Source organism: Elephantulus edwardii, unplaced genomic scaffold (genome assembly GCF_000299155.1).
Source record: "Elephantulus edwardii isolate Elephantulus edwardi_28Jun2011 unplaced genomic scaffold, EleEdw1.0 scaffold00008, whole genome shotgun sequence".
In the NCBI taxonomy this organism is placed as follows: Eukaryota; Metazoa; Chordata; class Mammalia; order Macroscelidea; family Macroscelididae; genus Elephantulus; species Elephantulus edwardii.
Window position 1 is genome coordinate 32,816,295 of NW_006399758.1, and position 13,076 is coordinate 32,829,370.

The 13,076-nt window shown below is 42.9% G+C and overlaps 1 protein-coding gene across 1 annotated transcript; it reads left to right on the forward strand.

Annotated features, from left to right (window-relative positions):
* Window positions 1–1,769: 1,769 nt before the first annotated feature.
* On the forward strand, window positions 1,770–12,765 carry CA3 (carbonic anhydrase III, muscle specific). The gene is made up of 7 exons (XM_006880513.1): window positions 1,770–1,805; window positions 2,524–2,721; window positions 4,994–5,112; window positions 7,550–7,642; window positions 9,185–9,247; window positions 10,981–11,136; window positions 12,646–12,765. The coding sequence occupies exons 1-7, from the start codon at window positions 1,772–1,774 to the stop codon at window positions 12,763–12,765; spliced, it is 783 nt and encodes a 260-aa protein (XP_006880575.1). The 5' UTR covers window positions 1,770–1,771.
* The last annotated feature ends 311 nt before the right edge of the window (window positions 12,766–13,076 follow it).

Sequence of the window (13,076 nt, forward strand, 5' to 3'; positions counted from 1 at the left end):
AGTGACATCGTTGACCTTAGCGTTTAAAGGTATTTGTTGTGCTGCTTTCATTGGTATTTTCCAAACTGTGTCGGTTCCTGATTGCACACTGCTATTGTGTGGATCAAATAATCCCTGGTCACAAAAATACCCTGGGGAGTGACAGCCCTGGCGTCCTGGTTCCACATGCCTGAGTGATGAGCTATCTTTGCCATGATCAGAGATTTCCTTTTCAAGTTTTGTAATCCCCCAATACAAAATACTATCATCAATACAAGTCAAAACAATGATGGGGAATGTGAACTGCAGCTCTGTCCAAGTTTAATAAGGAAATGACTCTTTTAATCAAGACTGAATGTGTGTTTATTCTTAACATGTGGAACATACAGTGCCCCAAAAAGTGGGGAAAGGAGGAATTTACATCAAGTTTTATCTACATTGTTTGAAATACAAATATATAGATCTTATCACCAAAAAAACCCACCACAACTCATTTGTGTTTCTTCATCAGGAACTTCAACTGAAGCAGAACTTTTCCACATCTCGATTAGAAAGAAAACTAAAGTCCAGGGGGGAGAAAAATGAAATTGATTGGCTGCCAAGACCGCTAGGATTTTTTACAGAGATCTGTACAGCATTGCATTTAAAACAATGAAATTATGAGTTAATACAAAGAGGCATTCTTATCATATATTCTTGTAATTGTAAACATCTGCTATCTTAATGTTTTTCATATGAACCCAAACCAGACATTCAGAAAAAATCCTTTGCCAAGTTGACATTGGGTGTAACTATTTTCCTTTAAGGGTCCATAGTGTTAGAAAACAAATTGGGAATTTAAAAAAAGAGAGAGAGAGAAAATACTGGATTCATTTCTCCCTTCCTTTAAGCCACGCACAGTGAGAACACACATTTTAAACATGACTCACTTATGTTTATGGTTGCTCTTCCAAGAGTGCAGAATACCCTCGTCTTTGCAGGAAGAGAGGGATAATCCGTTCAAGGAGTATAGAAAGCCAGCCCCATGCTCTTGGTCGCCCCATAAACCTGGGTCCGTTCCTTTTCAGGTTTCCCTGCGATCCAGCCCTTGCCCTTGGGAGACCAAAGGCCCTTGGTAGGACAGTGTCATTTTCTTTGGAATAACGGAGTTAGAGGACCTGCCTCCTCACCCTTTTCTTCTCACCCTCACCTCTCTGGATTTTACAAGTTGCCTGCAAGGACAATCAGACACGGGCCACGCAAACATATTCTTTCCAGCCACCGTCATGGGATCGCGGGAGTTAAATAAACCCTTTAAAAGCCAGGGCGCCAGCCTGCGTGCAAAGCAACTTCTGAGTGGAGCTGCAAGTGCCGAGGTGCAGATTTTAGTTCATGGCTAAAATCACATCCCCCGGGGGAAAAAAACCAACAACAATGCAGCCTGCATTTGGGCTTGTGGGCGCGGGAAGGCAGCTGTAGCAGTCTGCAGCTTTGGATGTTGGAAGGGAGAGCTGGAAGGGGTGAGAGCCAGGTTCCCAGGAACACTGAGGGCCCTCTGCCTACCTCCACCCCCACCCCTCACCCCTCACCCCGACAGCTGTCCAGCTTTTGGAATTCATTGGCTTTCCCCACTCCGCCTCCCAAATACCACTCCAGACCAGTTGAGCCCCCCGCCCCACCCTCGCTGACCTAATAAGGCCATGCAGTTTGCAGGGGGCCCTGTATAAAAGCTGCAGGCTCGCTGGACTTTGCACGACGCCTGGCTGACGGGGCAGCAAAAGGTCCGGTGCAGCATCTATCCATAAGGACAGCCATGGCCAAGGAGTGGGGCTACGCTAGCCACAACGGTGAGTGTGGGCAGCCATGACCCTGGACAGATGGGGGCCACAGGAGTCCCTTGGCATCCTGCAGTTGTGGGAGTTAGTAGCCAGCCTGCGAGTGGAGGGGCGCTAAAATGCACTCTAAAATTCCAGACGCTGCAGCCTTTTCACCACTTACTCTACCTACCGGTTGTTGTTTCCAGTGAAGGAAACTCAAGCCTAGGAAGGTTCCACGTTGCCGGGCTGAACTTTCAATGCTGGTGGTCTCTCAGCTCCCTGTGAGGACCGAACAAGGCATTTACCCCCCAGGACTGGAGCTGGTATTAGAATTTCTGCTTTACCTAAGACTCTTGCCTACTTAAGAGACAGGCAGAATCAGTTCACTCTGAAAGCTACAGAGTGATGCCGAAACCTATGTGACCAGCGTCATTCCGTTCCAGCAACATGCTGGTGGCAGGGGAGGAGAGGGATGAAGTGCATTTTGAAAAGCATCTTTGAGACTTTTCTTGAGCTCGACTGAGGGACTACACTGTGTTAAAATAATGCTCCCAGGCAGACTACTAACACTAACATGAAAAGCAAAAAAACCAGTCTGAAAAACAAAGCCTTGATCATGCAACCTGAAACAAAAGGCATTTTTTTTTGTAATCACTGTCTAGTCTTCATGTATTTTGCTGGTTTAATCTATGAAAAGGGACCATTAAGTAGTGTTGTCAAATAACTAGTGCTCACCTTTATTTCCTAGGTCCCGATCACTGGCATGAGCTTTATCCAATTGCCAAGGGAGACAACCAGTCGCCCATTGAGATACACACCAAAGACATCAAGCATGACCCTTCTCTGCAGCCGTGGTCAGCATCTTATGACCCCGGCTCTGCCAAGACCATTCTGAACAACGGGAAAACCTGCAGGGTCGTGTTTGATGATACTTACGATAGATCAAGTAAGTATGACAACAAGGTAAATAAGTGACACGGATGCATCTGATGTCCAGACTGCCAACATGCGATCTATGACACAGGAATGGAAGGAATTCATCTCTGAAATGGAGATGACATTTGACTTTGCTTTAGTTGTGAATTATATTTATGTACTGAGAAGAATGTCACACCCTCCAACCTTGGGCAATTTGCTGCCTCAAAATGGCCCCATGCCGGTTCAGAAAGTTAACAATGCATTCCTGAAAGAGATCAGGGGTGGGGCAGTGACGACAATGAATTGCTGTGAGTATTTTTTTGGCTCTGGTGGCCTGTTGCTGAGGCTTCTCTGTTTGTTTCCATGGTCTGGAAAAATCCATTTTACAAAGCAAGAAATACAACAGAAAAAACAGGCAGGTACTTCTTCCTCCTAACCTGGGTGCCAATCCAGAAGAGAAAAGGGGGCCACTGAATGAGTCAAGATAACTTTACTTCCATGTTTCATCTATGATTTTTTTTTCAAATGTAGCAGGGTTCATCTTATTAATACTGGTAGTTAGTATAACTGAAATATCTGAAGATTTCTTCTTGACTGTGAAACCGGAACATTACGTACAAAACCCCAAAACTAGTTTATCCGAGAAACTGAGAAAAATTATCAAAGAATAAAAACAAATATAAATACTTTATTTCACAATAGATAAGAATCTTTCCCTATTATCCTGGTGCTTGCTATAGACAGCAGTACAATTTTTTTATACTCATCAACAAATAAAACCTAATCTATAAAATTACCTGTCTGTAATCAAGCTATTATTATCATTATCATTATGATATATATGAGTGAAGATTCTTAAAAATGTTACAGTAAAGAGTAGTAAGACTCATAATTCCCAAGTGGGTGGACGTTCCAAAAAAGGACTGTGATACAAAGTCACATTTTCCTAAACAGTAAGTTCTTGTTGCTGTCTATTCCTCTCATCCTGGTCCATTTGTATGAAGCTCCATTTGAAGGAAAAAGAGCAACAAAATTAACAAAATCTATGCGGGCATCAAAATGCCATTTGTATAGCCCAAAAGGTTAATATTGGTTTATCCTAAGACATTACACTCATATGTGCAGCTAGTAACTGGGTCGAGTGGTCGGATTGGAAAAAAAATGCAATCAGTTAATAAAACTCCTCATTCCCATGTAGTCAACTTCACCATCAGACCAAGGACTGTGGTTTTAGACCTATATTATAATTCCACTGTCCCATTTAAACTCAATATTGTGCCAGACTTTAAAAAAATTTTTTTAAATAATTTTAATGAGCATTTACAGAGATTTTGAATTTCCATTCATTCATTGCTGCAATGTGCTAGACATTTTTAACAAACTCTACTGTGAGCTTGAACTCTGAACTCTATTTGGATCTAGTTTACATACATGTTTACTAAATTGTTAAGAATAAATACCAATTTTGGAATTTCTGCCTAGTTCTCTCATGTTCTTGGGAAAATATCTGGACTTCTTAATCATTCCACAGGCTGAACGAATTGAAATGAAATGAAGTGAGGGACTGAGGTTTTCTACAACCAGCCCAAACTGCTGCTACCAAGAATTATCTAGTTAAGTTGTCCCCATAACTGAGTCCCTGGGAGATTTTGAAAATTTCCATTTCGTGTTATTTGGGTAGATGTAGGGTGAAGTGAACTTGGATGAAATTTCTTATGTGTAGTCTAAAAGAAAAGGGTAATGGGAAGAAAGACACAGAGAAGTAATTTGTACTTGTTTAGTGATTGCTGGTCTGTAAACTCTAGTGAGAACTTTGAGGTATTTAATCTCATTTAATCCTCACAGTCCCTCAGACAGCTTGGCAATTACCTCCCTTTTAGAGATGTGAAACAGATTCAGGGAAGTTTAGCAACTTCTCCGAGGTCCCACCACTGGCAAGAAGTCGAGCCAGGACTGGAACCTAATATGTGCATCTCTCAGTGGTCACCTTTCTCTCCGCTGCATCACCAGGTTAAGCTGCCCTTTGGTTGCATGCATTTTTATTGGGCTGATATGATTTAAATTTTGTATTCATGAATATAACGATAAAGTCAGAAAAGAAATAATCATATACTTATAGATCCTAAGCCTCCATTTTTTTTTTTTTAAGAAGGGGACCAAGGTGCTTGGGAATGGCCCATCAATCCTGCAGACTGATTGCATTTAAGCATCAAATATTAGCTGTAAGAGCATTTGTTTAAGGGAGGGTTTTGTAGGAAAATGCAAGTGTTCACTGTTGACCTGGCTTCTCTGATTTACAGTGCTGAGAGGTGGTCCTCTCAGTGGGCCCTACCGGCTTCGCCAGTTTCATCTTCACTGGGGCTCCTCCGATGACCATGGCTCTGAGCACACTGTGGATGGAGTCAAGTATGCAGCAGAGGTAGGTGGGACGTCTCCCAACCACATACATTGAAAACTAGCAGCTACAGTAGTAAAGCAGCAGTCCAAGCTTTCTCCTGAGGCCTATGGTGGTAGAAAGGACCACAGTAGTTTTAGCATGAGTGCTGTGATGATTAAAGTGCTTGGCTGCTAACTACAAGTTGGAAATTCAAGCTTCCCCGAGGTGCCCTGGAAGAAAGATCTCGCTATGGAAAACCCTGTGACACAGCTCTAGTCTGACACACGGAATCACCATGAGTCAGAATACGGCAACAGGTCAACTCATTCCATTTTAGCTTAAACTGGAGCCGCCAGACATCCTAGGCGAGACCATTTGTGAGTTGGAGTAAGTTAGCCTTATGCATGAAGACGTTCAAGATTATAATAAGACATGAGAGAGCAGCTTAATATAAAAGGGCAGAGTCCTGAATGGAACTGCAAAAATAAGGTAAGCTAACACTTCCTAAATCCGTGTTAACTCATTTAATCCTCTCAGCAGCCCTGTGAGATAGGTTCCAGATAATGACATTGAAGCATAGAAAAGTCACAGGATAAAATGACAGTCAGTCATTGCCATCAGCCCGGAACTGATTCCCAGTTGCTCTTCCAGCCCCCTGCCCCAACAAAGTCACAGGACTGACAAATGCTAGACTTGATATTCTATCTTGTATAGACTGGCTACAGAATCCTGTGGGAACCTATGTTACTCTACCTGTTAAAGAAAAGCATCATTTGTATGTAGCTCAGATCAAGGCATCAACTTGCAAGCGAAGTTCACACAAGTCTCCTGAAGACTGTCTTTCCAAAAGTAAAGCATTCAGGGGAATATTAAAAAGAGCTTTGGTGGCTCAGTGGTAAGTAGTTACACTGTCAGCTCAAAGGCATGTGGTTCAAATCCACCCACCAGTTGCTCTGAAGGAGAAAGACAGGCAATCTCCTTTGTGATTTATTACCTCTGAAAACTCACTAGAGGGTTGGCCATGAGTCGGTTCCAACTTGACCTTACATAACAACATCATGGTTTCCCAAGGGTCAGCTCTCACATCCACAGCATTTTGCCACAGGAACCTGGCACCACACGGAGTGCCCTGCTGGGTTTCAAAGGCTGGACATCTTTACAGAAGCAGACTGTCACAGCTTTGCCAGATGGAGAATCTGCTGGGTTCTAACCTTTGACCTTTCAGTGAGCAATCAGGAGTTTAACCCGTATATATTCAGGGCTCCTCCAGCGGAACCACCACACGGCTCCATTGTTGGTTTAAGTAAACTCTCACTCGGCCTTGATACGAGTTGGAACTGACTCAGAGCTGACCTGCCAGCGGGTTTCTGAGGCAGTAAAATGCATGGGAAGAGACTGCTCATCTTTGTCCAAAGAACAGGTCAATTTGAAACACCAGACAGATGTGGCATTTGGGTTAGCAATGCAACTGTATGAACTAGGCCACCAGGACCCTCTTACGTAAACTTTAGAAACCCCAAGTGCTTCACTGTGATCTATTTCTTTACAGCCATGGTAAAGAGTGAGAGCAAGATAGTCATTGTTCAAAAATGCCTTCTGGTCATCCTGCCTCAGGAATGAGGAAGGTTTAGTGTACTTCTTGTAGGAAAGGGAAGTGCATGCAGTTTTATCTTGTGGGATTAACGAAAATGTTTTCATCTTTAATAAATTATATGGAACTGTTGTGATGTATAGTGCTCTCTTGCTGCTTCATATTACTTTACGTGAGAAATTTGTCTACTGCCCATGTTTTAACTTAATATAAAGATGTCACCAGGTTCTAAAGACTGTCTCATAAAAGGAGGTAGGTGTGACACTGCCCAAGAATTACCTCCATTATTCTTCCCTGAAATTTCTGTTGTGACTTCAAAATGTCAGCAGCTTCCTATTATCGTAGCCGTGCATTTCCCTATTTGACTTAAGAAAAGAATAATATGTTGCTGTTGTCGTGTACCATTGAGTTGGAACGGATCCATAGCGGACCCTCCAGTGGGTTTTCAGAGGCAGTTAATCCCACAGGAGGAGATTACTCATCCTTCTCCTGCCGAGCAGCTGGTGGATTCAAACCACGTGCCTTCGGGATTGCAGCGCAACTTCTTGCCACTAGGCCACCAGAGCTCTCTAATTATACAAAACAAAATATACAAAATTACAATAATATATACAAAACTCAAATAAGCATTTATATTGCAACAAAGGCATATGCAACAAAAGCATATGGTTATAATTATTGTGTTATAAATATCTTTATGTAATTTTATGTACTTTTGAGTTAAATAGAAAGTTCACTAAAATGCTACCTGTTAATATAAGAATTTTATCTACTTCATGCTATTTTCTGCAGCTTTAGACTGCATACACATTGGGCTTATTGTGGATAATTTTAAACTCATCCCCTTGTTCCCAGAATCTTCCTCAACTATTCATTCTCTGGTTTCAGCTGCATTTGGTTCATTGGAATCCAAAGTATAACACCTTTGGGGAAGCTCTGAAGCAGCCTGATGGAATAGCTGTGGTTGGCATTTTTCTGAAGGTAAGGTGAAAACTGACCATACTTTCTTCTTCAAAAGAAAGTTCCCTACCAATGTCTAGGATGGCATAAGCTTCATTTTCTTCTTTTGCTTAAGAGGAAGAATCTCTTTCCCACCCTCTGTATACATGTCAGTATTCTTTCAACTAATCCAGATATGTACAGTGAGCCGATCCAAATGTTTTGTTGCTAGTTACCCTCTTGTCTTGTCAAGTACGGCTCATGATGACTCATGTGCAGAGTAGAAGCAGAACTTCCTGTAGTAATTTTGAGGCTCTGGTCTTTCAGACTCAGATTGCCAAGCCTTTCTTCCTAGGTGCTTCTAGGTAGATTTGAATCAACACCCTTTTGGCTTCACTATTTATACTATCCATTGGGTGCTCAAAATAATTTACTCTCCTTAAAAACAGATCTTTTCCCCTACTCCCCATAGGCCAGAATCCATAGCTCTAAATCCTCTCAAGATGTGGGATGCACAAGTCACAATTAAAAAAGATAGGAAAGAAAGTGAATTATTGCTGGTAAAATAGAAGCTGTTTCTTCCAGGTAACACAATTATTCACTACTTGCCACCATTCTCGGTTTTGTCTGAAGTCTTTGTGGTGAAAGGAAGCTGTCTTCGTGCTGTAGCAAATCATACCTATTAGGCCCAGAGGGCTCAAGATCTGAATAAATCATCTTGATAACTCAAATTCCCGGCATTAAGTTAGAAGTTAGAGAAAATGAGTGTGTGTGTGTATGTGTGTGTGTAGGGGGGTGGTAGTGGATGAGGACAGAGCCTTTGCGAAAACTTAATGTGTGTAGTGGCTGTGAGTGCAAGAAAAGCATGTGTTCTGATCCTCTATGAGGAGCCCATTTCAACTCCCTGGAAACCAGAAAATCCAATGCTGGGAGCCACTGTGATACCCAAGTCCTGGCTTGACACCCCTGTGGCTTAGGGTGGCCACCACCCACATGATTCCGGGCGAAGATAGCCCATGGAATGCGTGTGTTGCTGAGCCAGCCTCGGTTTAAGGAGGACTTAATGTCATTAACACATGAGTTTTGTAGTAACATAATCTAGATTTTAAGTCAGCTGTGAAAATCTGGCTACTTTCTTTTGAATGACCTAATTCCTTTCATGTTCTGTCTTCACTGGGCCCTTTTTCAGTGTTTGAACAGTGCACAACGGGAAGTGGAGTGGGTTGGAGAGGAAAGACAAAGAGTTTAGCTTTGAATATGTAGAGTCTGTTCTAGTTTTAATTCTAGGGGGGATGGTAGAAGACCTTTGTAAAGAAGGTCAAGGGCAGAAAACTAGCTCAACTTGTAATTTGTGGCTTTGTGCTTCAGAGATTTGTAGTCCAAGTTTAGCTCAGTAAATACTTACCCTAAAATCTTGGATGGAAAATGAATTTAGAGGTTTTGTTCCATCCATAGAATATGATATTCTGGTAGATTGATAAACACCAATTATAGATAGATGGACCAAAATCAGTTTTTAAGACAACCCTAAATTATGGAGAAGAGAATATTATGCTTCTTGGTTTTCTGTTTTCTTTATTGCAGATAGGACGTGAGAAAGGCGAGTTCCAGCTGCTTCTTGATGCATTGGACAAAATTAAGACAAAGGTAAAAAATAAAAAGATAACAACAATAACAACAACAAATCGCCCCCTTTAGAAGGTAAATCAGGAGAGTTTTACATTTCCACATGCATTTGTTTCACTCAAAATATGTTATTAAGTTTGATAGGCATGCTAAGTTTACATATAAAATAATTGCTAATATATGTCTACAGTTTACAGTTTTTAAATCCGTTTTATACACCCCAGCTTCCTGGATATGTATAGGCAACCTGCCAGGTAATAATTCCCAGTGGTGCAGAACAGAGAGTTGAGTCCTGCATCCGAGTACACACCCCCTCACGTGCACACACTTACACACATATACTGCACACATGGACGCGCACAGAGGTCCCATCGATTCATCAGGGCTCAGAGCATTTTTGCAGTCTTAACAGAAAAACTAGCTACAATCTTTGACGCTGACGCCTAAAAACCTCATGCATTACAACAGAACTGTAGCCCATAGGATTTACAATGGTTGATTTTCCAGAATTAGATGGCCGGACCTTTTTTTTTTCGTTGTCTCTGAGTGGGCATGAACATCCAACCAGTTAACAGCCGAGCACTTCACTGACCACACAGGAATTCCAGTCTCAGCCACAATTTCTTCTAATTGATATGTTGTTGTGTACTTTCGAGTCAGAACTGACTCCTAACTGACCCTCCAGCAGGTTGTCAGAGGCAGCAAATCACTGGAAAGGAGGCTACCCCTACCTTTCTCCTAAGGACAGCAGGTGGATTTGAACTGCCTGCCTTTGAGCAGACAGCTCAGCTCCTTACCTCAAGGCCACTAGAGCGCCTTCTAGTTAATATGGGCCTTCTAAATTATCTTTTGTGACTGTTCTACTCAAACACTGTTACATTCTATGACTAAACCAGAAAAAACCCACAAAATAAACCAACAAAACCCCATCCCCAAAACCCAGACACAAAACTCAAACCCATTCATGTGCACCCTCTATGAGGTTTCTTTCCCAGGCTGTAAATTTAACTAGAGCTGACTCTCTCATTGTCATCCAGTCTGAACAGACTCATAGTTAACCCTCCATTGAGTTTCTGAGTTTGAGAGATGGCCCATCCTTGCCTTTGGGGCAACAGTGCAAGGATGCCAGCAAAGTTTAAGGAGAACAGAGGACCACATTTTCCTCCCACGCAGCCCCTGACAGAGTCCAAAGTTCACAGTCCTACATGCATCACTAAGCCACCACTAGGAAGTAAATATTTGTAATACTATACTAATAGAAAAAGAAAGACTTTAAAAAAATCACAACCAAAGGATTAATTCATATGAAATAATTCTATGTTTTATGTCTGAATTTCTGTTTTGTTGAAAAGTATTAGAATTCTAGCTCTACAGTTAAACTAATAGAAAAGAAATATTTCAATGACTCCATCAAGTGAATAAGGGAGCTCTGGTGACTCAGGGATAAGGAGTTGTGCTGTCAACCCAAAGGAATGCTGTTCGAACCCACCAGATGCTCTTCAGGAGAGATGGACAGTCTCTTCCTGGGAAATTTACTGCCACTGAGTATGTGCTGGAAGGGCAGCTATGAGTCGGTTCTGATTCCATGGCAATGAGTTTAAGTTTGGCTTTAGTCAAGTATGGTCATGACGTGCAAACTCGCTTACTGCTGAAAAGTCGAGAGACTGTTTTAAAAAATATGTTCCACTTCATCTGAGCTCCCAGTGAGGAGCCCATTGGATGATGCTCACCCTGCCTGCATTCCTCTCTCTCAGGGCAAGGAGGCGCCCTTCACACACTTTGACCCGTCTTGCCTGTTCCCCGCCTGCCGGGACTACTGGAGCTACCACGGCTCCTTCACCACACCGCCCTGTGAGGAGTGCATCGTGTGGCTGCTGCTGAAGGAGCCCATCACCGTCAGCTCCGACCAGGTAAGCCAGGCGGGCCCTCTGAATACAGCGGCTTGCACTCTGCAACTATTAAGTTATAGTTTATATTATTTTATGTTGTTGTTATGTGCCATCAAGTTGCTTGAGACTCATAGCGACCCAATGTACAACAGTCCTAAACTCTGCTCTATCCTGTGCCAGTTGCACTGACTCCGATACACTCGTCCCCCGATTATCCCAGTCACTGAATCAATCCACCTCATAGAGGGCCTTCCTCTCCTGCGCCGTCCCTCCACCCTCTCCAGCATGATGTCCCTCTCCGAGGACTGGTCCCTCCTTACATGTCCAAAGTATGTCAGACGAAGCCCCAGAATCCTTGCCTCCAAGGAGCAGCCTGGTTTAACCTTCTCCTCATATTTAGAAGTCTCTTCCACTACTTCCAGCCATTTTTAAAGGAGAAAAGCTAAGACAACATCTTAATAACAGGTACTGTTATTTCTGAGAATTTCTTACATTTCCATCTTCTGATGTTAAAAGTCTTTTTTAAAAATTTACAAGGGAGGATGACTAATTGCTCTCTCTTTCAAAAACTGACTCTATAAACCTGTGCAATGGTGACCCAATTTTTCTTATGTTTATGATGCTGAAATATTGTTATCTTCTTCTAAGGAAAGTTCATCCTGTACAAAATGTTCTTCCGGACTCCATTTAAAAAAAAAAAGTCAACATTCCTGGGGCAAGGGGAGGTGGTGAAGGTGAGGGTTTTGACCAGAGGGCATGGTGATGCTGTATAAAAGGAAGAAAATGATTTTTTTTAAATAAAGAAAATGTTTTTAATGCCCAGGGTTTGGTGGCTAAATAGTTAAAACCGAATGGTTTGGAGCTGCCTGTCTTGTTTGGAAAAAACGTTGATTTCCAATTCTTCACTGTGTTGCGTCACTAAGTAAAGCAAACCCATCCCCTTTACTATAGACTTTTAATTCTAAAGACCCTGAGTTCTTGTGTACCATCGAGTAGGAACCCACCCATAGCTGACCCTCCAGTGGGTTTTCAGAGGCAGTTAATAGCAAGGGAGGAGATTGCCCACCCTTCTCCAATAGAGTGTCAACGGGATTGCAAACGCAGTTTCTCACCACAAGGCCACCAGAGCTCCCTTTATAAAGGCCCTAAAAGACACTAAAACTATCCCAAAAGATTTCCAGTGCAGTCATCTTTCTGGAAGCAGACGGACCCGTCTTTCTCCCAGAGGAGAGGCTAGTGGGTTTAAACTGCAGACTCAGAGTCTTAACTATGCAAAATAGGGTTTAGGGTTTATGCTAATTCGTTTTCAATTGCTACATGAGATCCCTCTCAGCTGCGGTGCAAACAGACGAGACTAGACATTGCTCCTTGGCGCCCCCGCGTGGCGCCCGGCTCATGTGCCATACCAGCCAGCTCGTTCATACACGTGCCTGAGCCACAGCGAAGTGTTAACCACTGCACCCCCGGGGCACCTGCAGTGTGTCCAGACAGTCAGAATACTGTGCTGACTGTGCATTCACCCCTTTGCAGATGGCCAAGCTGCGGAGCATCTATGCCAGCGCTGAGAACGAGCCCCCGGTGCCCCTGGTGGGAAACTGGCGTCCCCCACAGCCTATCAAGGGCAGGGTGGTCAGAGCCTCCTTCAAGTGAGGCCTCCCCAGCCGCCCTCTTCAGGAAAGGAAAGCTGCCTTTGCAAAATGCGGTCCTCCCTTCCTGTTGGTGCTCCTGACTCGGCGTCGATTTCCAGTTCCCACTCTGAGCAATGAACGCGAGAGATGTACTCACCAAGAAACCAGTTCTTTTGACAAGATCTCACACAAAAGTCTGAATTTCACATTTGATACTTTTTGATAACCATCTTCTCTAGAACAGTAGTCTCTCTGCTAATGTTTCAAAGAACAATCAGGAGTAGAGGAGAAAAACATAGAAAAATGGTTACTGGGTACCATTTTTGAAACTGG